We start from the raw sequence: 23,098 nt of genomic DNA, 5'->3' as shown, positions 1-23,098 counted from the left end.
TCACCAGATCTCAATCCAATAGAACCTCTGGGATGTGTTGGAACCGGAGATTGGCATCATGGATGTTCAGCCGACAAATCTGCAAACTGAGTGATGCTGTCATCTCTATACGGACCAAAATACACCTTGTTGAAAGTATGCCACCAAGAATTAATTCAGTTCTGAAGGCAAAAGGGGGTCCAACCTTTTACTAGCGAGGTGTAGCTAATAAAGTGGCCAGAGAGTGTATAATATATCAATAAATCAGACACTTGAGAATCAAGAAACATGGAAAAAATACAGAGTTCCAGTTGTTCAAGTTGGCTTTTTGTTTGCTTAACCCAAAGACGGCATTATCAAAACTGCTGCTTGCTCGTATTCTATCTAATATAAACTAATTATTGTGTTAAAATCTGAACATGTCAGCATTGGAGCAAAGATTAAGGCTTTAATGACTATTAAAGCTAACAGGACGTATTTAGCAGCAGACCATACAACTGTGCTTAGCTACGACATTGACACTCAGCAGGTGAGGGACTTTCCTCCAGGTGTTTATTTTTTGCAAATATTACGTCAAGATTTACCTCCAAGTGTGCTTCATGAATGTTTCTTTAAGGAAATGAACGCATGGAGTGGATATTCCCACTGAAAGCACTTTAAAGTCCGTCGCCGGCTGCCTGGTGAAGCATGAGAAGAATGTTTTGGTTTATTATTAGTGCGTTAGTTTGTTAAACACACTGTGCGCATGAGATTGCATCATGGTTGCGAAAACGTACTTGAAATGCTATGTATCCCTCAGCGAGTGAGAAATTCCACAGGAGTGATGCAAGAGCTAAGAAGTGACCTGATCAAGTGCAGCTAAAAATAACTCCTCTGTTGTGATTCTTTTTATAGCTCCATGAGTAAACCGAGCCGCTTCATGGGAGCTATTTTTAGCTCTTTAAACAGTTTTTTCCCTCCATAATTACGTATTTCCTTTGAGGAGGGAGTGAAAAAAAGGGGAAGTTGGGCAATAAAGGCCACAGCGTTCAACAAAAGGCTGTAATAGGATGTTTGCAGGCCTTTGTAAGTTTAATGAATCAGCCTGAGGGATCTGGTGGAAAACACAAGCAGATCCGGTGGGTGGAGGCTCCGTTTTTACAGCAGATGAACTATGCATAACCTCGACGTCACAGTTTGAAATTTAAGACTGTGTGGGTGTATGAAAAGAAATTAAAAAAAAAAAAAGAAAAAAGAAGTGGGCGAGTTGAGACGAGAAAGGAATGAGGCAACTTTCTGGCTTTAACTTGTGCTGAACTATAAAACGTGACCACATTCACCACCGTTTACTGTCTTACATTTAATTACATATTAGGACTTGTTAAAGTACAGAGTATAAAACAAAAAATGCATGAATAAATAAAAAAACATTTTAGTAAAGAAAATTGACATTAATGACAGAAATCTTGATTTGTTTCCACTTTTATAGATGTATTTATTTATACATTTATTTATTTTTAATATCAGGGATGAGAATTTTCCGCGGATCCGCGGAATTCCGAGTTTTTTTCCGCCGAAAGTATAGTTTTTGTGAATCATGTAAATCCGTTGAGAAAATTGTAGGGGGGCAGGCAAGCGGCCGGCGAGCCGAGGCTTGTGATGGCCGCCCGCCGTGATGGCCATCCCGCCGCCGACATCTTTCGGCAACGCGCATTGCAACGGGGGGGGGGGGGGCCTCTTATTTTTTTATTTCTACATTAATTTATTTTTATATATTTATATTTTTTATCTCTGCACTCTTATGTTTATTTCTGCATTTAATTATTTTTTTATATTTTTATATTTTTTTTATTCCCACGTTTATTTGTTTCTTATACACCTCCTAAGTCCTGGAGCAGCTTCTTTAATTACAAATTTCTATAATTAGGAATTATAAAAGTATATAGATCGGCCTGATGGAGATGCTTCCTGAGTTGTGTTGAGCACAGGATATCTGGAGAATTTAGGACTTCATGCAGTGTTTGAGCTCCGTCGGTGGAAAACTTACGCATCGAAGCACCTCCAAAATCCTGAAATGACTTCTTTAATTACAAATTTCTCGAATTATGAATTATAAAAGTGTGTTTAACGATGATATACACTTTTTTTTGTAGCACCATTTGCCGTCTATAGTCTTTGTACAAATAAGAAACAATGCAGATCCTTGAGGACTTGGTTGGATGATCAAATTTACATCACTTCTTTGCAGCCACATAGACATGTAAAGCATGAACTGGCCTTAAAGAATCCTCTCAATATATGAACACCAAGGGTTTTTGGTGAATTCAGTTGGGGCATAACCAAACAAACAATCCGATCGTCACCCTGAAGTTACTTGAAAGGTGCTTTTGCACTCAAATATGTCAGTTTACAGTGAACAACAGAGGGTCTAGTAATTGTTTTTTTGATGGAAATCTCTGGATGAGTTGAGAAAAAATAGTCAAATTCTTTATTTTTTTGAATGTTTTGTCTGAGCTGACAGACAGCTGGTTGTGTTAAATGGTAAATATATCTTTGCATATCGATTGCACACCCTTAATTTAAATTGAAATGATATGACAGACTTTTTTTAATCTAATATCACATATCATGTTGTAATTGTGATTTACACCCCTAAAGTTCTGTATTTTGTTAAGTAGATGTTGAACAAGTGAAAGAGTTGGACAGATGTTTTTACTGCAGGTGGTTTTGTTTTTTTAATCTTTCACCTTTTGGGTTTCTAAACCTTCAATAGGAAAAAATTTGACCCAAAGTTCCTCTACTTCTACGTTGCATGAGCACAAATCAGAGATAAGTCAAACCAGTTCCTCTACCAACATGACGAATTGAAAACATTCTTAGAAACAAGGATTTCCACTTCGCCTCTGGCAGGTGATATTGCCTAAGTGCTTTACGTCATTCAGCGCTGAACACAAAAGCAAAACATGGGCGCTACCTCGTTTGTTGACAGGAGCGTCATCGTTATGGTCGCTGCCCCCGGGGCTGATGAGAAATACCTCGCAAAATTCCACAATTTCAAAAGAGAAGCGAATGAGAATATGGGGAAACAATGGGGAGCTGTAGAAACACCGCCAGTGGACCTTGATCACAGTTGTCCATCCTGAATCACAATGTAGGAAAGTTGCTTATTGCTAAAGTTAGTGATGCAAACTTTTCCACAAATGACCTGAAATAATGCATTTCACTCCACATTATAGGTAGATAGATGGTTTAGGAATAATTGTCATTGATTAGTATAAATCTGCACATATTTTCTGAAAAGAGTAGAGTCATTATAAAGCAAGACCAACAAAAAATGACTGTTAAGACTACAGTTTGCATTTTCTGGAAAACTGCTCAATGCTACACCTGTAATATAAAATATACGTACAGGTTATTACATCTCAAATTATCAGCTCAATCATCTGGGCTTTTCTTGAAGCTTTTTTACCATAAATATGGATATTTAAAATGGTATCTGTGATAATTTAGATTTATATTAAGCAGTTTTCAACAAACTTCCTTACCAGCTGCTTTTTAGCGACTAATAAAAGATAAAAGTCTGAAATTTTCACTATTATTTATCATCATATCATTGATTCAGAATGTGCTGTATTTGGCAAGTAGATCAAATTATCTCTGATGATTGGTGAGTTGAAATATATATATATATATATATATATATATATATATATATATATATATATATATATATATATATTTATTTATTTATATTATGTATATATATATATATAAACCATCATAAAAAGTCCCATCTTTGAGAACAAAGTAAAACAAAAACTGATAATGCAGAAGTCAACTAGTGATATTTTGCTCAACCACATGTAGCTGCATGTCACAGTAATACAAAACAAAAAATACCTTTTATTAAGATAAATACCTTAAGTGAACTGTCTGTACAGATATGAGTTAAGTAAGTTGAACCACAAAAAAAAAAAGCCACTTACAATGTGGTATGACGAGAAATAACTGGAAATTTAAGGTTTTTATCTCTAATAGTTCCTGAGATATTTCAATGTGTGGAAAAAAAACCTGCTGAAGGTGGGTCGACGGGCAATATTTTAATATAAAATATCTCAGAAAGTATTTAATATATCAAGCCAAATGATATATAGAAATATCTCTATAGTTATACATATTTAGGTGGAGTAGCACCTAAAAGATCTGATGAAAATGTAAGATTCAAGATACAGTAGGACAAACTCACATTTTCTGTAGTTTTAAGTAAAAATGGATGACTTAAATTCCAAGCAGTTTAAAGAACAATGCTAAATTAAGCTTTTTGTTTCTCCAACTGCATGCTTGTTTCATCCTTTTTATCTTTTGTGTTGTTATAATGTAAATGCATCTTATGGCATTGTAACTTAGTTGTACTGCATGGACACCATTTCTGAGCTTGCTCTACTTCTATGTGTTGTTGTGCTGTTTCCATATCGGTGCAGGACTTTTAGTGCAGTAAAAAATTTGGTAAAAATGAGCCCATGTTGACTTAAAATTAGTCTACGTTGAGCTAAAATGAGCCCGCATTGAGTAAAAATGAGCCCACGTTGAGTAAAAATTAGGCCACGATGAATAAAAATTAGCCCAGGTTGAGTTAAAATGAGCCCATGTTGATTAAAAATTAGGCCACGATGAATAAAAATTAGCCCAGGTTGAGTTAAAATGAGCCCACGTTGAGCTAAAATGAGCCCAGGTTGTGTTAAAATGAGACCACATTGAGTTAAAATTAGTCCACTTTGAGTAAAAATTTGCTGGCCGCCATAAAACAAGCTCATCTTAAGTGTGAATGTGTCAAACTATTGGTAAAAAGAAACTTCAAAATTTACTTTCCTTAGACAGTTAGAAAAATGAAACACTTCATATAGTAGCAGTTTGTTTTTGTTTTTTTTTTTTAGCTCTCTATGTTATTGGAAAGCGTCATACAATAGAAGGTACTCGTAGTGGGGAATGTGGATGGTTTGTTTAAGATGACGTCTCATTTACTTGTTGAGGCACAGACGCGTCACCAATAAATCAATTTTTGGAAGTCAAGACAGTCAGAAATACCTGTCCCGCTGAACAGAGAGTTAGATAACTTTAGTGTTTTACTATTTCAAAATGAAATACACGATTCAAAAATTTTTAATTTATTTTGTCATGTACTTCTTGAGTGTATGAAACAATAATTACCTAGAAAAGTGATAGGATATGACTCATCTGATGATTAGTGGTTCGTCATGTTTGCCAACGAATGGTATTGTCTGGCGGTTTTCCATTTCCCTCTTGAAGTTAAAGGCTATCTAAGGTGCAGATGATACCAAACAAGGATTCCCTCCTATTTCCACATCCTGGGTTTTAACGAAGACGTGGGGAAAAAAAGCCGCTGAGGGTTTTATAACTTAAAATACATTCCTGGAGAGAGACATTTGTCATTTTGGTGAGTTCAGGTGGAAGAATATTAATGAATCATCCTATTGAATGTTCAACTATTGAGTTTCTTCTCACGTAACAAGCAAAGTTTCCACATGTTGCGTGAAGATTGCATTGAGATGTTTGTATGAATATGTTGAACCACCCAGTGTTCAGGTATTTTCCACTTTTTAAAAAACATTCTGACGTTATCTGCAAATTTCCGAGGCCTATGCTACATAACTTACAGATGTAAGTTTCAAACAGTTAGCTTAACCAATAGTTGGCCGTGTTAGTCTGCAATCGTGTAAGGGTTAGAAGCCTAATCACTTTTTTGGCCAAATACACTGTTTTTTAATTTAAACAGGTTACCGAAGTAAAACGAGTGTTTAATGACAATATACAGCTTTAGATACGTGTAAAACTGCATGTCTGATTTGGATTTTTGGTGTGAAATCGAAGCAAACCAAAGTTTAGTGCAAAAATACAGTTATCAACAATAAATATGAAGTTTTGACACCTTGTATGCATGAGGTAGGTGGACCTTAGTGTAATAGAACGGATAGAGTGACGTTCATTCAAAGTTACGGTACAACGATTGCCTTCTTCCATCAACACAACTGCCACAGTTGGTGCTGGTTTTGCTGAATCTTACAGGCGGTCAGCAAACATACATGTAGCTCCCTCTCAATTAACTTGTGGTGGTCTTGCACTGGTTCCCAACATTGGACACTGAATCAGAGTACAACTCGGCAGTCAAATAATAGAGACTGTCCAATCAGGTGCATGATTGGAGGCGACAAGCTACTGAATTTTGAACCAGTCCAATCATGGCCGCTTGTTCGGAAACTTTCTCATTTATTATAAAAACAGTTGTAGGTATTTCTGAAAACATTTCAGACAAGGAAGAAAACATCCAGTTGCCGATACTGCCATCATTTTTGATGGATAACAGTTTAGTAAGCAAGTTTCCAGAGGTGGCTGATCATGTCCACCACTTAAAATCTTTTGATGCACGAAATGAGTCAAAAGTGACCCATATTCAATTGAATATGGGTCACTTTTGACTCGTGTTGTGCGGGAAACAGTTAAGTAAAGTAGCCAAGAAGTCAGTTTTATGAAAATAGGAGCCACCAATGTCATTTATCATCTCTAGAAACGGTTACTCAAATGGACAATAAATGTGGAAGCATTGAAGTTATGAATCTTGTGAATATTAATATTCTCAAGATTAATATTGTTTTGTTATATATGTACATTTGAATTTGTTAATGTTGATATTTTATTTCTTATTGCTTGTTGTTGTGCACCGTCCAGTGGAAGCTATTTATATTTTTGTCATGTATGATGACAATAAAGCCATTGTAATTCTATAATATTAATTCTAATTCTAATACACACCACAAGACGCTCCACCTGGTGACCCAACCAGGTACTACAGCAAATCTACAATACATTTTCTGACATGCAGGTCGTTTGTCTAATATATTTTTACTCCTCCAAGAAACGGCAGAGTTATGAGACGATTGGCGTACGTTTGTCTGTTTGTCCGTCTGTGTGCAACATTACTCAAAAACAGACTAACGGATTTCTGTATCATTGCCAGGTAGCGGCACAGCATCACTGTAACAGTGACAACAAGTGAACCCTCAGTCAGCTGACCATCACATGATTGCGATCCTACTACAAATCCACCACTGTGGACTTATCAGGACTTATCCGTCAGAAATGATACAAGGAACAACTGATTAAATTGTGGGGGTGTTTCTGAGTCCCATCAATTCCGGCCGCCCGCTACATATTTAGGTCACATGATTCGGTATCTGTACATAATGTACACATGCATAACACACACCTGTGTTCAGCGCAAGGTCATTCTGTGTGTGGGTACATCTATATTAAATGGACACGTTCTACGGTGCCGTGATTTCTGCCACAAATTTTGTCAAGATTTTATCCGTCAGAAATGATACACATCTGAGCAGCCTTGGCAGAGTGCTGCGCTCTCTGAGTGCTTTTCTTGTTTATTAATTTAATAATTGACTGCACTTCCCCTTGAACTGAATGGTGAATGCTCAGACTTGGTTTCCTTTTATTCTGTCACCAGACCGACTGACTGCTCGCTGTTTGTTTCTATTCATGTAGATTCATCTTTGAATCTAAACCAATATGAGTTTTACTCATTGTTTGTTGAACTCTCAGTTAATAGAAACTCTTTGCCTCACCTATTTTCATTGTTTGTTTTTTGTTTCCTTCCTCCTCTTTCTAAGTACCTGTTATTTTATCTACAGATACCATTTGACTTTATCTATCAGCAGCCTGTGAATCACTGTCACGGTGACAACAAGGTGACTGTGTCAGTGGTTTTCTAGGTAATGTCGGTTTCATGCAGTGGTGAGCAGTAGTGTTTCCCATGCATTTGCATCTGCTTAGTTTCACCTGTTGAGTTCATTGAGTATTGATTAATATATCAAGAATTATATCAGTTTATATAATGAGATGTGTCAATATGCAAGGTTACTTCACATGCACTTCATTAGGGGTTTTGTGTTTGGTGGGGAAAATAGAATACCTTTAACAAAAATTCACAAAACTTAAGAAATAAAATATATATTCCCAAATATAATATGTTGTTCAATCAAAACTGTAAATCTGTGAGAAACAAGAAATTTCCAAGACCAGTCTTTTCCAGTTTATGCTAAAAATACATGCACGTATTTGGTGCAAATGGCACCCATATGGGGACATTTGCTATCCGTCCTTCATTCATCACACTTGGTGTGCTGGATAAGTGTCTGCCAACCTCTCGTTGACCTCTTATTCGTTTCAGCCATTCTGGAATAATTTACAAAAGGAAGGGAAATTAGGTCATTGCAGCTTGTTGATGAGTCAAACAGCAGTCACTCTCTCACGCTGTCTTACAAACTGTTTTGTAACCAAATCCTGGAAATGACAGATGTACAGCAGCTGAACTGAGGAAGAGAAGATGGAGAACACATGACTTAAAGCTGCAATAAGGCCACAATGCCAAGAAAGCAATGAATATGTTGTTTTATTATTCGTTCTGTGGCTGCAGACTATTTAGATAAATATTGAGATGGCGATTATTCATCACGAGTATTCACTGATTTTAAGGGATGAAATATTTATATATTTTATATGCCTGCTAATGTTTGAATATTTACATCGAAGTAAATTATTTGTCACCTGAGTATGAATGTGAATAGTTACACCCAAATTGCCTAACCGCTGACCTACAGCTCTACTACAAAATAGTAAAATTATTGGTTCTAATGACAGATTTACTTGGTTGAACTTTGCCATACCCAACAAAAAAGCGCTGTCACTTAAAAAACTACCCTGGAGCTGAGAGTTGATCTGAAGTGCTTCATCCTCATGTGAAAAATTCTTCAAAAATTCAGCATTTGTTTACTCCGCTGTCTTAAAATGGCTTGGTAGTGTTCATGGTTCACAGTGGTCAAAATGTTGTAGGATCGCAATCATGTGATTGTCAGCAGGCAGCTGATGTAGTGTTCACTTGTCGTCATAGTTACAGTCATGACATGCAGTTATCTCGCAATGATACAGAAATCTTTAACAAATCCATGGATCCAGACTATAAGCTGCATCACTGCCAAAATCTAATGAGGTGATTCTTTTGTCATCTGACCTTCCCTGAAAATTTACAAATCTGTTAGTCCGTTTTTGAGTAATGTTGCGCACAGACGGAATAACAGACCGACAAACCAACGGGAATCGTGGCATAACTCCGCCGCATTCCTTGGTGGAGTAATGATGGCAATATTAGAAATGTTTTGTGTTTAACAGTAAGAAATGCTTATATTTCTTTAGAAATGTGGAGGGTTTTTTGTTTAAGATTTTTAGTGACTTGTCAAACTTTACAATTTTCAAATAAATACAAGATGCAGAGCAGGAAAATGTGGCTAAAGGGAACAGTCGGATACTTTTTTATGTTTCAAAGTCAAATTAAGAATGGTTTTACAGCTAAATGATGATATCCCAAGATGTCTGAATTGGAAAAAACTCTCAGGTGAATCTGAGGGTTTATCTGTTTTTGCTCAAAGACTGGGTTGCTGTTGTTGCACACACTTGTGACTTTTCTGGGTTTAGTATTCGATGTTTCAAAGATTTAAAAGTTTTTTCTTAACATCTTTTCAATCTTCCCAGCAGGCCGATGGAGCCTCCGTCAAAGAAGGAGGTTGTTCCAGTCATGAGGCGACCAGATGAATGGAAGGACCCATGGCGTCGGTCCAAGTCCCCCCGGAGACGCCCCGGCCTGGGTTCCCCGCCACGAGGCCGCCGGCGACATCGACCTTCAGGCTCCTCAGCTTCCTTGTCCAACTCCTCCAGGTAGGAACTCCATCTTCACGTCAGGGTTTCACCTCATCACAGGAAGAATAGAACTTTTTCATGACTTCCTGTAGGAAAACAACCCATTGGTCGACTTCTAATATGTTACACGACTTCTAAAGACCGGTGGTGATGGTTTTGTAAATCCTGTTTCTTCCCCATTCTAATGCTCGGTTTGAACTTCAGCAAGTTGTGTTGATCACGTCTACATGTCTAAATGCATTGATTTGCAGCCATGTGATTGGCTGATTAGCGATTTGTGTTAACAAGTAGTTAAACAGGTGTACCTAATAAAGTGGCTGGTCAGTGTACATGTTGTTCTGAAAATCATTGTTTAATGCCTGTCCAAAGCCAAAACACACCTGCAGTTATACAAAGCTATAACTAAGTACAATGTGCCCCAGGCAGCTCATGATGCAATGAGGAAATAGACAAAGATAAATGTCCAATTTTGTAATTGACCTACTAAAGTTTTCCCATGGAGCTTTTGACTTTTACAGAAGGATGAGTCCCTGTTTTGTTTACGTTGTGTGTTACACCCAGCCTAGGGGGCACTGAATGTAACATGAAAATGTCATCCTGTTGAGACCTCAAGCAGCACACACCACAGATTTTTCCAACGAAATTAATAATTTATTTTCCATCAGTGAACATAAACAAAGGTTGTATTAAACTAAACTAAGTATGGATGAGCTGGAGCCAAAACAATAAACAAAACCACGGTAAACTTCCTGAAAACAAGGGGAACCAACGAAACAAAAGGTAGCAGCTCGATCCCTTCTCTTACAAATAAACTGAAAACTTGAGAACATGGATGTAAATAATGATGGATTTAAATTACGTGGAAATATTGTACACTACCGTTCCAACGTTTGGGGTCATCCAGACAATTCCATGTTCTCCATGAAAACTCCCACTTTTATCCATGTGCTAACACAACTGCACAAGGGTTTTTTCAGTGAGCCTTTCAACACCATTAGCTAACACAATGTAGCATTAGAACACAGGAGTGATGGTTGCTGGAAATGTTCCTCTGTACCTCTATGGAGATATTCCATTAAAAATCAGCTGTTTCCAGCTAGAATAGTCATTTACCACATTAACAATGTCTACACTGGATTTATGATTAACTTAATCTTATCTTCATTGAAAAAACTACTTTTCTTTCAAAAATAAGGGCATTTCTGAGTGACCCTAAACATCTGAATGGTAGTATATGTTGAATAAAATGCATTGAACACATCTGTAAAAGCTCAAGGACCAACCCTGCTTAGAAACTTAACTCCGTGGGATCATTTTTAATTTAATAATCACCATAATTTGTGACACAGATTGATTTCAGAGATGACCCATAATGGAAGAACTCTAATTTACTCACTCTGTTTATTGTAAATACACAAGTTGACACCTTTTATCTTTTTTTTTCGTGTATTTTCAAACACAAATTTAGCAGCACAATGTTGTAAATTGTTATTGTCGCGTCACTTGTGCTTGAATAAACATCACATTTTCTCTTGTGGATAAAAATAGAAAAGCAATTGCTGTTAAATCAATGTCCACTTAGGCTGAACTGTCATTTATTGGAGGTTTTTTAATCTATATTTGGTGTAAAGTGATATTTGGGCAGCAGCCGCCTTGTCACTCTACATGGTCTGACTTGTGTTTGAACATCTATAGATGCTGAGAACATCGTCTTGTGGTACAGAAAAGGTTGCTGTTCTCCAACATAGCTGTGTTTTTATGAACTATAAACACGCCTCCAGAGTTACAAACAAGTAAACTGACCGGCTGTTTGCCGCAAAGTTGGTTTCAAGACTGAATGATGCAACTACAGAAAACTTGTGTACATCTCTAGGTCTACAAACAGCCTCGCTTTATGTTTGTGTAGGTGGGAAAAGGTGAAAATATGCTCGTGTTTGATCGCTGTTTGGTCTAAATTAATCTGTTTATCCTTTGCATGTTGCAGGTCCTCGTCTCATTCTTCATCCTACACAGGTTCCGGTTCGTCTCGTTCCCGTAGTCGCTCCTCCTCGTTCAGCTCCTACTCCAGCCACTCCTCCCAGCGAAGCTCCTTCAGCGGCAGCCGCTCCAGGTAAAAGACCAACATAAGACATTTGATCAACATTTTTCACCATTTTCTGACAACACAACCGATCGATTCATCCAGAAAATATTCAAACCTGAAGATAACCATTAGTCCCTGTTAAATTATCAGGTGATACTGAGAAATGTGTCTGGATTAACCGTAAAACATGCACATTATTTTATACTACAGAGTATTGAAACAACAATTATTTCAACTTTATCCATATCTTGTTTCCACCAGCATCAGTTCCAGCTGCTTAATTGATCAGCAGCAAATTAATCCGAAGCTTTTAGGTTCATTTAAAGACTGGTTGTCATTTTTCAACAAATATCTTTTTATTAACCCTTGGATGCATAAGTGGGTCAAAAATAACCCGGTGAGGTCGTTTTCTTGCAATGTCTTTGTAATGAAAAGTTTTTATTTCATATTCCAGCTATTCCTCATAAAACATCTTTGTGATATCGTTCGTTCCATTTAAATTTTTAAGTTAACTTTTATACTTTCTTAGACGTTGTAATATTTGTATTACTAATCCAAGCTCTTTATTACTGGTAATATCATACAAGAGGTGATGCACAGACTTGGAGGAAAAGAGTGGAAAAATGTCAACAAAATGGATGTTCACATTCTTTTATTGCTGTTCTGTTTAATATTCTTCTTTTTTCAATTATCGAAGCATTCAAAATCTGTTATAAAGTGAAAAATAAACATATTTCAAACATGAAATCATTCTTTTGTGGACAACAATACAACATAAATAAGAATGCAAATCATTATTCTCAGCCAAAATGACAAAAATGGCATAAAAACATTGATTCTTATACAAGTAATTTGTGGACCCACTTTTGGAAGAGCGTAGCTCGAAACACTGGAGCATCTAAGGGTTAAATAACAATGAGATATTTTTCTTTCTTCCATGTGACAGTAAAACTAACATCGTATGTTTGTGGAGAACCTGGTGCTAAATAACCTGCAGACGACCTGATTCTGGGTCAGGGTGTAGAAACACACTTTTACAGTCTTTCTGCTACATCCAGTCGGCCTGCAGACAGTTTGCTCAATACCTAGACCAAAGCACACTCTTTCTGTTGTGTAAAATGTGAGGAGTTCCCAACAGGAGACTTAGATGACTTAGGTTGTGAGTAAGATTTACCGATATCAGGAGAAGTGATGCCAACAGAGCAGCAGTACATGAAAGCAATGCCAGCATCAGTTTATTTCTGAAAACGAAGATATACAAAGCAGTTTGACTGAAACAGTAATACAAGGATACCCAGAAGGCAAAATAACAACAGAAGAGCCAGCAAAAGGAATGCAAAATCAAGGTCAAATTGTGCAAATGTGGAGCAATTTCTACTTCTGATAGCAGGCTAGTTAAAAATTGATTAGTTGTTAAAATCAATGAAATTTTTCCATATGCTGATAACACCACCCCACCATTTTAACCACTTCATCTTTGCAATAAAATCAGCTCAGTTATGGAGCATCAGAGTGCCAAGTATGACTTTTTTTGTTTGTTTCTTCTGACATAAAGGAAGGGCATACACAAAGGCTATTCAAAATTACTTACATGATGCATTTAAATGCCTGAAAAGAAGGAAAAACTGCATAAAAACACTTCAAAGAATAGATAAAAATAAATAGAACTGAAAATAAACACAAACAGACAGGTTTAAACTGGAATTTATAGAATACATAAAGCAATCTTGAGCTTAAATTTAAACGGGGGCTACATTATAAAACCATTGTATGTTTGCATGATGTGATGTAATCTAAAAATTTAGTAAATAACTTCACTTTCATGACTCCTTTGCTGATTTCTAGGTCTCGATCGTTTTCCACTTCTCCTTCACCAAGTCCAGCAGCACCGAGGAACGCTAAGAACAAACCTGACCTTCATCCTGTGTTAAATAAAGGGTAAATCTTCAGCACTTACATCTTTTTAATCCACATTCAGTCACGCTTACATTCTCTGCTTCCACCCATCTTCTCATTTATGAGTTTAAATTGCCATAAAGGGGCATTTTCAGGTGTGCTGCTCCGTCATCATAATGCATTACCTCTTTGTAGATTATTATTTATTGATCGTCAGGGTTTTTCTTGCTCTGAATGGTTGTAAGATTGAGCAACATGCAGTAAAGGGAGCAAGTCTTTGTGGGGTTTTTTTTGACAGAACTAGTGCATTTTCCTGTTATTTCTGACCATTTGATAAACATACATGATTATTATGTTTGAATAAATGAAACCTCAATTAGCAAAAATGGGCAAAAATATGTACACTACCATTCAAAAGTTTGGGGTCACCCAGACATTTTCACGTTTTCCATGAAAACCTACACTTTTGTTCATGTGCTAACATAACTGCACAAGGGTTTTCTAATCATCAATGAGCCTTTCAACACCATTAGCTAACACAATGTAGCATTAGAACACAGGAGTGATGGTTGCTGGAAATGTTCCTCTGTACCCCTATGGAGATATTCCATTAAAAATCAACTGTTTCCAGCTAGAATAGTCATTTACCACATTAACAATGTCTAGACTGGATTTCTGATTAATTCGATTTATCTTCATTGAAAAAAACTGCTTTTCTTTCAAAAACAAGGACATTTCTGAGCGACCTCAAACTTTGGAACAGTAGTGTATGTATAAATTTAGTATCACTCTAGCACTGACTTAAAACCTCTTGTCAAGTCCCAAGAGTTCCTCAATGCTGGAAAATCGTGCATTATTAGTTAAGTCATTGCATGTGCTTCGCTGACATGCTTATTTTTAGCACATGCCTGCATCCTCATCATTGTCTGCATGCTTGAAAAAGTTGCCTTTTCCCTCCCAAAGCATGCCGCTGAAGCCAGGTGCCATGCCCCCTCCTCGCAGGGACAAACCTCCCATGAAGAAGGCTCCCAGCCCTCCTCCACCAGGTGGACCGCAGGGCCGACCTCCAAAACTGATGCTTGAGGGAGGAAAGCCTCCACCGAATCCTCGGGAGGCCGTAGGTCCGGGCAGCGGGCCGGGGCCAGGTGGAGCGGGGCGACCCCCACCGCCTCGGGAACCCGGAAAACCTCCGAACCCGAGGGAAGGCAGGCGGAAAGAGCGACAGCAGCATCCTCCCCGCAGGTAAGCATCTTGAGATAATATGACGGTACTTATCAAGTGCCTTAACCCCCGTTTTGGGGCATAACTGTATTACTATAGTTACTATACTGACTGTAATCCAAGAAAAAATGAGAGAAAAGTTTCGAGCTGGCTGCTGTTGCTCCGGGACAATGTGTTCGACTACATAACAGGTGGCAGAAGCAGCCAAATGTGGCTTTGAATCACCATTTTTCAGACTGACAAGAAGGTCATGCATGCTGTTGAGGAGTATCTGGAGGTACAAGATTTAACCTTCCTCCATCAAGGAATAGAAGCTTTAACATTGGTAAACCAAGTGCTTGGAGTTAAAATAGACTATGTTCAAAAATAATGGAATAACAATCTTTCTCCTGTGACAGAATCTGGTGAGCCTGAGAACTTTTTAAAGTGTCATCTGACTTCTGTTTCCCAAACTGAAGTCACCATTTTTAGAGTGATGAGTCATGCTTGGTGTTGAGAAGTAGCTCGGGGCCCAAGATGTGACCTTGTTCCGTAAAGGAGCTTGACTATTGGTAAACCAAGTGCTTGAATTTAAAGGAGACGAATAAATGCAAGAACAATCTTCCTCTTGTGACGGAATCTGGTGATGCAGAGAACTTTTTATTGATTCAAAGCCCCATTTCGCTTTAAGTCACCATTATCACATTGATGAGAAGGTCATGCATGCTGTTGAAGAGTATCTGGAGGTCCAAGATGTGACCTTCTTCCATGAATGTTGAAAAATAGTGGAAGAACAATCTTTCGCCTGTGAGGTTTTCTGGTGAGGCCAAGAACTTTTTAAAGTATTATCTGACTTCTGTTTCCCAAACTGAAATCACCATTTTTAGAGTGATGATGAGATCATGCATGCTGTTGAGGAGTATCTGGAGGTTCAAGATGTGATCTTGTTCCGTAAAGGAGCTTGACTATTGGTAAACCAAGTGCATTGGAGGGAAAAAAAAAACAATCTTTCTCCTGTAAGGTGTTCTAGTGAGGCAGAGAACTTTTTAAAGTATCGTCTGACTTCTTTTTCCCAAACTGAGGTCACCATTTTTAAAGTGATGATGGATGGTGTTGAGGAGCATCTGGAGGTTCATGATTGGACCTACTTCCGTTAAGGAGCTTGACTATTGGTAAACCAAGTGCTTGAAGTTGAAGGAGACTAATAAATGCAAAAACAATCTTTCTCTTGTGATGTTTTCTGGTGAATTACACTCATACACTGACTCATTTGACATCATTTGCTAAGCGGTCAGATTAGCCAGGAAGTCTGTTGGATCACGTGCAGTTGGATCACAGCGAAAGGAATTTGATTAATGACAGGAATCAGGAAACCCACTGCCTCCTTCCCGTTCCTCTGATCTCACAGTGAAAATATGTCCCATTAACACCGTTTTCAGGCAGAGAGCTTGAGGAAATGAAGCAGATTAACACCACTAATTAAAAACAGTGTTGTTGGTGATTTTCCGTCTGTGCCTCCGTTCCTGTACGCAGGAAAAACCCCTGCAGAGTGAAATCAGTCGCTTTATTGAGCAGACCTGTCACAGATGATTTGTAGTTAATTGTTTTATGTAGCGCTTATCTTAAGAGAGTGGTTATTATTTTATTTAGAGTGTGAGAACAGTGTGGGCTTTCGGGAAAACTGCCTGGATGCTGTTGTTCCAGGTGTGTGGATGTGGGTGGAGAATGTTGGCCCTCCTGCATGCTTGTTTACCAGCCTCACATTTGACTGCGCTGGCAATAGATAAATTATCAATAATCAAAGCTGTGTTTCCTAACACCTCCACGTTTGCATGTTTGTGTGAGGCAACAGTTGTGTTGCTCAGCAGTAAACTTTAGGGACAGACCACGGAGACTTCATGTGGGCGAGGAAGTGGGCGGATGGCTCGAGGACAGACTTCACTTGTTTGTGTTCTTGTTTGACAGCAAAATCAGCCACACTGTAAAAAAATAAAGTTCCCTAACTTTTTTAAACTTTACATTTACACTTAAATTCCAAGTATCTAGTAAAAGCACAGTAAAATGTATTAATTTACAACTTAAATGTGAACAAAACAAACCAAACTGTAAATAATCACATGAAAACTGTTATTTTAAAGATTTTCCATGTTTTGTTAAATAACATATAATATCTAGTAAAAAAAACTGTAAATAATGTCCACATCAAAAATCAGTTTTTGCAAATTGTAGCTTGCTCTTTTTAAATGTTTGACCAAAAAATTACACTTGTTTTTTAATGTTCAAATCAGTAAAAAAAAACAACATTATATTATAGATATTTGCAGTTATTTTGAACATGCCAAATCTCTGTTGGTTTTTTGATATTCAGGTATTCCACAGATTTTTTTTTTCTTAGTAATTTTGCTGAGGGAGTTTCAATTTTTTTTTTTATTTAGGTTCTTTTTTACAGTGCAGAGTGGAAGAAGAGTGAAAGGTTGGGGAAGAACAGTGAGAATGGATTGTTTTCTTTAGTGTGTAGGTGTTTGTGTGGGCAGAATGGATTCCACGTGGAAGCTGTCCAGGAAAACCAGTTCCTGCACCTGTTTGTTGTTCTTTTTATTTAACAGCTTCTCTCAGATGAACAGATAAGATTTGATCTCCAGAGGAACACCAGTTGTCTACCCAAAGGAAGATAAATGGACCATGTAGTGCCCTTTACACCTTATAGGAGAATTATGTTTTACTTAAATCAAGTTTATTCCCATTATTGCGTCTCTATGGGCAGATCTGATTGATTGCTGAAAGTCTGATGTCCAGTTAGACTCGAAGTGAAACTAGTGTCAGAGAATTCTTAACATAGCAATCAATCTGCTGTATGTCCCACCTAAAAGCATCACAGTAAGCACAAAGAATACACTACAATAGGTAAGAGCCTTCCATGGGATAATTACTGCAGTGATGAATATGTTTTAGCTGCAACATTTTATTTAACTCTAGCTGAATCAGTGAGGAGCTTCTCATTTCTTATACAACCATGTTGGAAGACATATCCTGTGGTCATGGAAAGGATGTTAATCTGTCTCAGAAGGGTCAAATTAATGGCCTGCATCAAGCAAAGAGAACAACGAAGGAGATTTCTCAAACTACTAAAATCAGTTTCAGAACCATCCAATGCATCATTAAAACCTGAAGGATAGTGGAGAACCATCATCTTTGAGGAACAAACTCTTAGACGATCGTAGGAAACCAACAGTAGAACTCACGGCTATGTTTAATAGTGAAAGTAAGAACATTTCCACACTCACAATGCAAAGGGAACTCAAGGGATTGGGACTAAACAGCTGTAGCTCTAAGAAAACCACTGATCAGTGAGGATGATCAGAAAAAAATAGGCTTCAGTTGGTAGGTAGCATAAAGATTGGACTCTGGAGCAATGGAAGAAGATCATATAGTCTGATGAGTCCTGATTTACCCTGTTCCAGAGTGATGGGGGCATCAGGGTAAGAAGAGAGGCAGATGAAGGGATTCACTCATCATGGCTAGTACCTACCAGCCTGTGGGGGTTAGAGTTATGATCTGGGGTTGGTCAGGTTCAGCAACGTTATGTTCCCAAAGAATGAGGTCAGCTGACTACCTGAATATACTGAATGACCAGGTCTTTCCATCAGTGGAGTTTTTCTCCCCTGATGACATGAACATGTTCCAAAATGGCGATGCCAGGATTCATGGGGTCACATTGTGAATGAGTGGATCAGGGAATATGAGACATCATTTTCACACATGGATTGACCTCTACAGAGTCCAGACCTCAGCCCCACTGAGAATCTGTGGGATGTTCTGGAGAAGACTTTGCTCAGCAGTCTGACTCCCATCATCAGTGCAAGATCTTAGTGGAAAATTAATGCAACTCTGGACAGAAACAAATGCTGTGACTTTGCAGAAGCTTACTGAACACAGCAAATTAGTGTCATTCTCAGAGCTAAAAGAAGTCCAATGAAACATTAGAGTGTGCAACCTTTTTTTTTGGTCCGGCAGTGTAGTTTGAGACTTTAGTTGACTGAGGTTTTAATCACAGATCTCCAAACTTTCAGAGGAACTGGAGTTTATCGCTTCCGGTTGTTTAGGAGTATTTCCTCTGAGCTTATTACTCTGCCAAGGAACACAGTGGACTTATGTGACGATCATTGTACGTATATCTGTCTGTTAGCAACATTACTCAAAAACGGACATACAGATTTGGATGAAATTTTCAGGGAAAGTCAGAAATGACACAAGGACCAAGTGATTAGATTTTGGCACATTTACGTACAAAATAGCACAGCAGTAACTTCATTCAGTACTTAGAATAATAATCATCCCTGATATGAGCACAGGATCAGTGAGGATCTTAAAGTGCATAACGGAGAGCTACACAGATTCTAAGTTTATCAGCTGCGGGTAGATAATTACCACATCTTCATGTTATTGTGCTGTAAAAGTCTGATTGATTTCTGTTTTATGGCAGGACATTTGGAATTTATTGTTATTATTTCATAATTATTAAACCATAATATAGTAACATATTAAAAATTAAATGTTTATTTTCAGTTTGACCTTGAACAGACATTTTTGCAATTCCAGCACCTTTTTGTTTTCCATCATTTATTTATTGTGTATCAATATCCTGATTTATTTTTTGTTTAGTAATTGTGTCTTTGTCATTTCAGGTTAAAATTATTACCTGTGCACCTGGTTTAATAGAGTGGCCATATTCAAATTAAAGCTTTTTTTTTTTTGCTCATCTGCATTAACTAATAGGTCAAGAAAACTTGCCTTTGACACTTGGAGCCACGTTAATGGAAAATAAGGCAGACTGAGATAAACCGGAACAGTCCTTTAATGGGTGTGATTGATTAGAATTTACGACTTCGGTTTGTTTCTTTTTTAAAATGTGCTGACGCGCTAAAGCTGCTGAACAAGGAGTTGGCACGTACCCGAGTTTGACTGATTGCGTAAAAGGTAGAAAGTACCGGCTGTGTTTTATCACTGTGTCTGATTGTCTTTTCCAGGCGAACTGTGAGTGGGAGTGTCAGTGGAAGTGGCAGCAGTTATACTGGTTCCAGCTCCAGATCCAGATCTTCATCCAACTCCTTGTCACGCTCACGATCTGGATCCAGAAAGTCCAGGTAGAAGCCCACACTTTCACTGTAAATAGAGCTGCCAAAAACCTGTCTTTAAAGACACATAAAACCTCAATTTATGCTGGTGTTTACTCATGTGCAGTTATGGGATTTACATTTACAATTAGAACACTACTTTGGACTTAAAGCATTCAGGGATTTACCATCTTTACTTGAGTTGATTAAGAGATGCCTCGTTCTTAAAAATGTAGTGATTCAGCATCTATACGGCACCAAAGATTAAAGTTTCTATTCAGTTTTCAGACATAGACCTTACATATTCTGCATTCCTCAGTCGACTGATGTAGGAGCTGGATTGTCAGCCTTTTTGGAATGCAGGGCGTGGGTATATCTAAATAAACAGTTTATGTAAAAAGTACTCACTCCTCTTGGGAGTTTTCCCCTTTTGTAGTTTTTCGATCTTGAATCAGCTCAATTTAGTTTGGCTCTTTGGATGAGAATCTCCCCCCCCCAAAAAAAAGACTCTCCTGTCAACATGAAAACAGATTTCGACAAAATAATGTCAATTAAAATGACAAAATGTAAATTAAGTGATTGCATTAGCATTCACTCACCTAATTCAACACAGGTTGGTACTACATTTAGTGAAATAAAGATCTTCTGAGTGCAGTGAAAGTATAAAGACTCCTGTTTCTAGAAGTTTAAGTCTCTGGTGGATCAGTGCTCCTGGATGGAATCTCTGAGAAAAGGTTATTGCAGAGCATTAATCGAAGGATGGAGACAAGAAAATTTCCAAGTCACTGAATATCTCTTGGAGGCCACCAAGACACCTATGACTCCTCTGAAGGGGTTTTCTAAAGAGACTAGTGAGGGAGGCCACCAAGACACTTATGACTTCTGAAGGAGTTACAAGAGAGTAGGGAGGGAGGCCACCAACACTGAAATTTGAATCTGTTTGAACAACATCTCAGGAACTTTTAAAGATAAAAATTTGAAATTTCCAGTTATTTCTCATCATGTCCTTGATCCAGAATCTGCTGTATTGGTTCATAAGTAGAACTTTAAGCTATAAAATGGAATAACACTTCATGTTTAGTCACTGTTTTAGTCTGTTTATGTAACGATTATGTAGCCTGATGCTAATGAGTTCTGATCTGTCCTCTTTCTTTCATGCACCGTCTCCACTTGGAAACCCCTCAAGGAAATCCAGGTAGGATCCTCATTGTTCAGGGTTAGGTTCATTAGGTTTGTTTTTGTGCGTGTGTTGTCGTTGTTGTTTACTCGCCGTTTGACGCTTGGTGTTTCTCCGCAGGTCGCTGAGTGTGAGCAGCGTGTCGTCGGTTTCGTCTGCATCATCCAGCAGCAGCTCCGTGCGTAGCGCCGACTCGGACGACATGTACGCTGACCTGGCGAGTCCGGTGTCCTCGGCCAGCTCTAGATCACCGACGCCAAACCATCCCCGAAAGGAACGAGGGCCACCACGAGACCGGCCCCCTCATGGAAGAGACAAGAACAGGGGTCAGTGAACGCAACATGCTAGTCTCAATCCAAAACCACTGGCCTCAGATAGTTTCTGGGTGTTTTTTATTTACTCTTGTCACATTTTTCTTCACTGTTGGAAGGTCCATTCACTGGTGAGACAGTACTCCTTGATAAAACTACATCATGAAGACTAAAGAACATTACAAGTAACTCTGTTAAAAGGTTATTAAAAAGCATACATCAGTGGGTGGACACAAGAAAATTTCCAAGTCACTTAATATCCTTTGGAGTCCAGTTAAATCCATCATTAACAAATAGAAGGAATATGATACGTTTAAATCTGACTAGAGAAGGATGTCCTCAAAAAGCTGAGAGACCGAGCAACAAGAGACAAGTGAGGCAGGCCACCAAGACACCTATGACTCCTCTGGAAGAGTTACAAGAAAGAGACTAGTGAGGAAGGCCACCAAAACCTGAATTGGCGCCAAAAACAGAATTGTGACCAAAATAACATTAAACTAGTCCAAAATTACTCAAAAATGGTCTAAAATGAAGCAAAAACTGTCTAAAATTACTTGAAACTTGTTTGAAATGACTCAAAATGTGTTTAAAATGACAGTTTTTGAGTCATTAAGGACCTTTTTTATAATTTTGGACACTTTTTAGTCCAGTTTTGAGTCTCTGCTCATCTTCTGTAGAAAGATGTTTCTCCATGCTGAATCTATCTTCCAACAACTTGCTCTGTTCACTGTTTCTGAGCCATGCTGCATTTATTTTATTCATCCAGTAGGCTGGATTTTCCTCAGTCTCTGTGGAAACACTGCCTGCAGTTCAACCAAATATTCACTGAATTTTCGTCACGACTGTTGGTCACTGTTGTGCTGAGGAGCTCAGAAATTAATTTTTTTTGTTTTTAACAGAATCTCATGCAGATGTTTTATTTTTGGTAGATTTTTTGATGTAGAATGACTGGATTTTCACGAAACATCACAATTTTAAGCTTAGTGTCGGTTTTATTCTCTGACAGAACCGTTCCCATCACATGATGCATTCAAGGACCGTCCATGACTAGTTTCCCCATATCGTGCAAACGGTTTGTTAGAATAAGATATGTAGAATGAAACTTGTATTTGTAATTTGTAATCAGTAACCTGGTGTCTACTTTATGCATTGTTCAAATTCCCGATCTTCCCCTGAATGTTATTTATTTTAGAGATTTATCAGTCGTTGACGGCCAGCTATCAGCTACGGAAACTGAAAACTCTGCATTTTTTGACTGTTGGTCACACCTGAGGCAGCCATGGTTTGTCAGTTGCACCAAAGAGCACACATTTTTATGTATTAGAAAGAGGCGCAAACACTTCATTTTTCATTCATGTTTAAATTCGACATGCGAGATGAAGAGCTTTAGATGTAATATCCCAAATTTAAGCTTAGTTTTGGTATCCTTTTCCTGACCAAACCACATGTGGCACAAGATTAGTTTAAGGAGTTTCCGGTCTGGCTGATTAAAAGGTGTTTCTTTTGGCAATTTTTCAAAAAGATAAAAGGCCTTTTGATATGAAACACGTCTGCAGAAAGTTTGAGTCAGCAGCTTAAC

General features: G+C 38.0%; 1 protein-coding gene across 3 annotated transcripts in view; it reads left to right on the top strand.

Annotated features, from left to right (window-relative positions):
* The window catches only part of zc3h18 (zinc finger CCCH-type containing 18), a 59,125-nt gene that overhangs the window by 23,486 nt on the left and 12,541 nt on the right, over nt 1-23,098 (top strand). The window contains exons 10-15 of one of the 3 annotated variants that reach the window (XM_055009291.1): nt 9,577-9,756; nt 11,723-11,848; nt 13,667-13,759; nt 14,681-14,959; nt 19,945-20,061; nt 21,329-21,534. In XM_055009291.1, the coding sequence (XP_054865266.1) occupies nt 9,577-9,756; nt 11,723-11,848; nt 13,667-13,759; nt 14,681-14,959; nt 19,945-20,061; nt 21,329-21,534 (1,001 nt within the window). Of the gene's footprint in view, nt 1-9,573; nt 9,757-11,722; nt 11,849-13,666; nt 13,760-14,680; nt 14,960-19,944; nt 20,062-21,328; nt 21,535-23,098 lie in introns of all 3 variants that reach the window. The other 2 variants (XM_055009292.1, XM_055009290.1) reach the window with 2 other exon arrangements.

Source organism: Amphiprion ocellaris, chromosome 3 (assembly GCF_022539595.1).
Source record: "Amphiprion ocellaris isolate individual 3 ecotype Okinawa chromosome 3, ASM2253959v1, whole genome shotgun sequence".
In the NCBI taxonomy this organism is placed as follows: domain Eukaryota; kingdom Metazoa; phylum Chordata; class Actinopteri; family Pomacentridae; genus Amphiprion; species Amphiprion ocellaris.
Note: the sequence above shows the minus strand (reverse complement) of the source record. Positions and strands in the feature narration are given on the sequence as shown.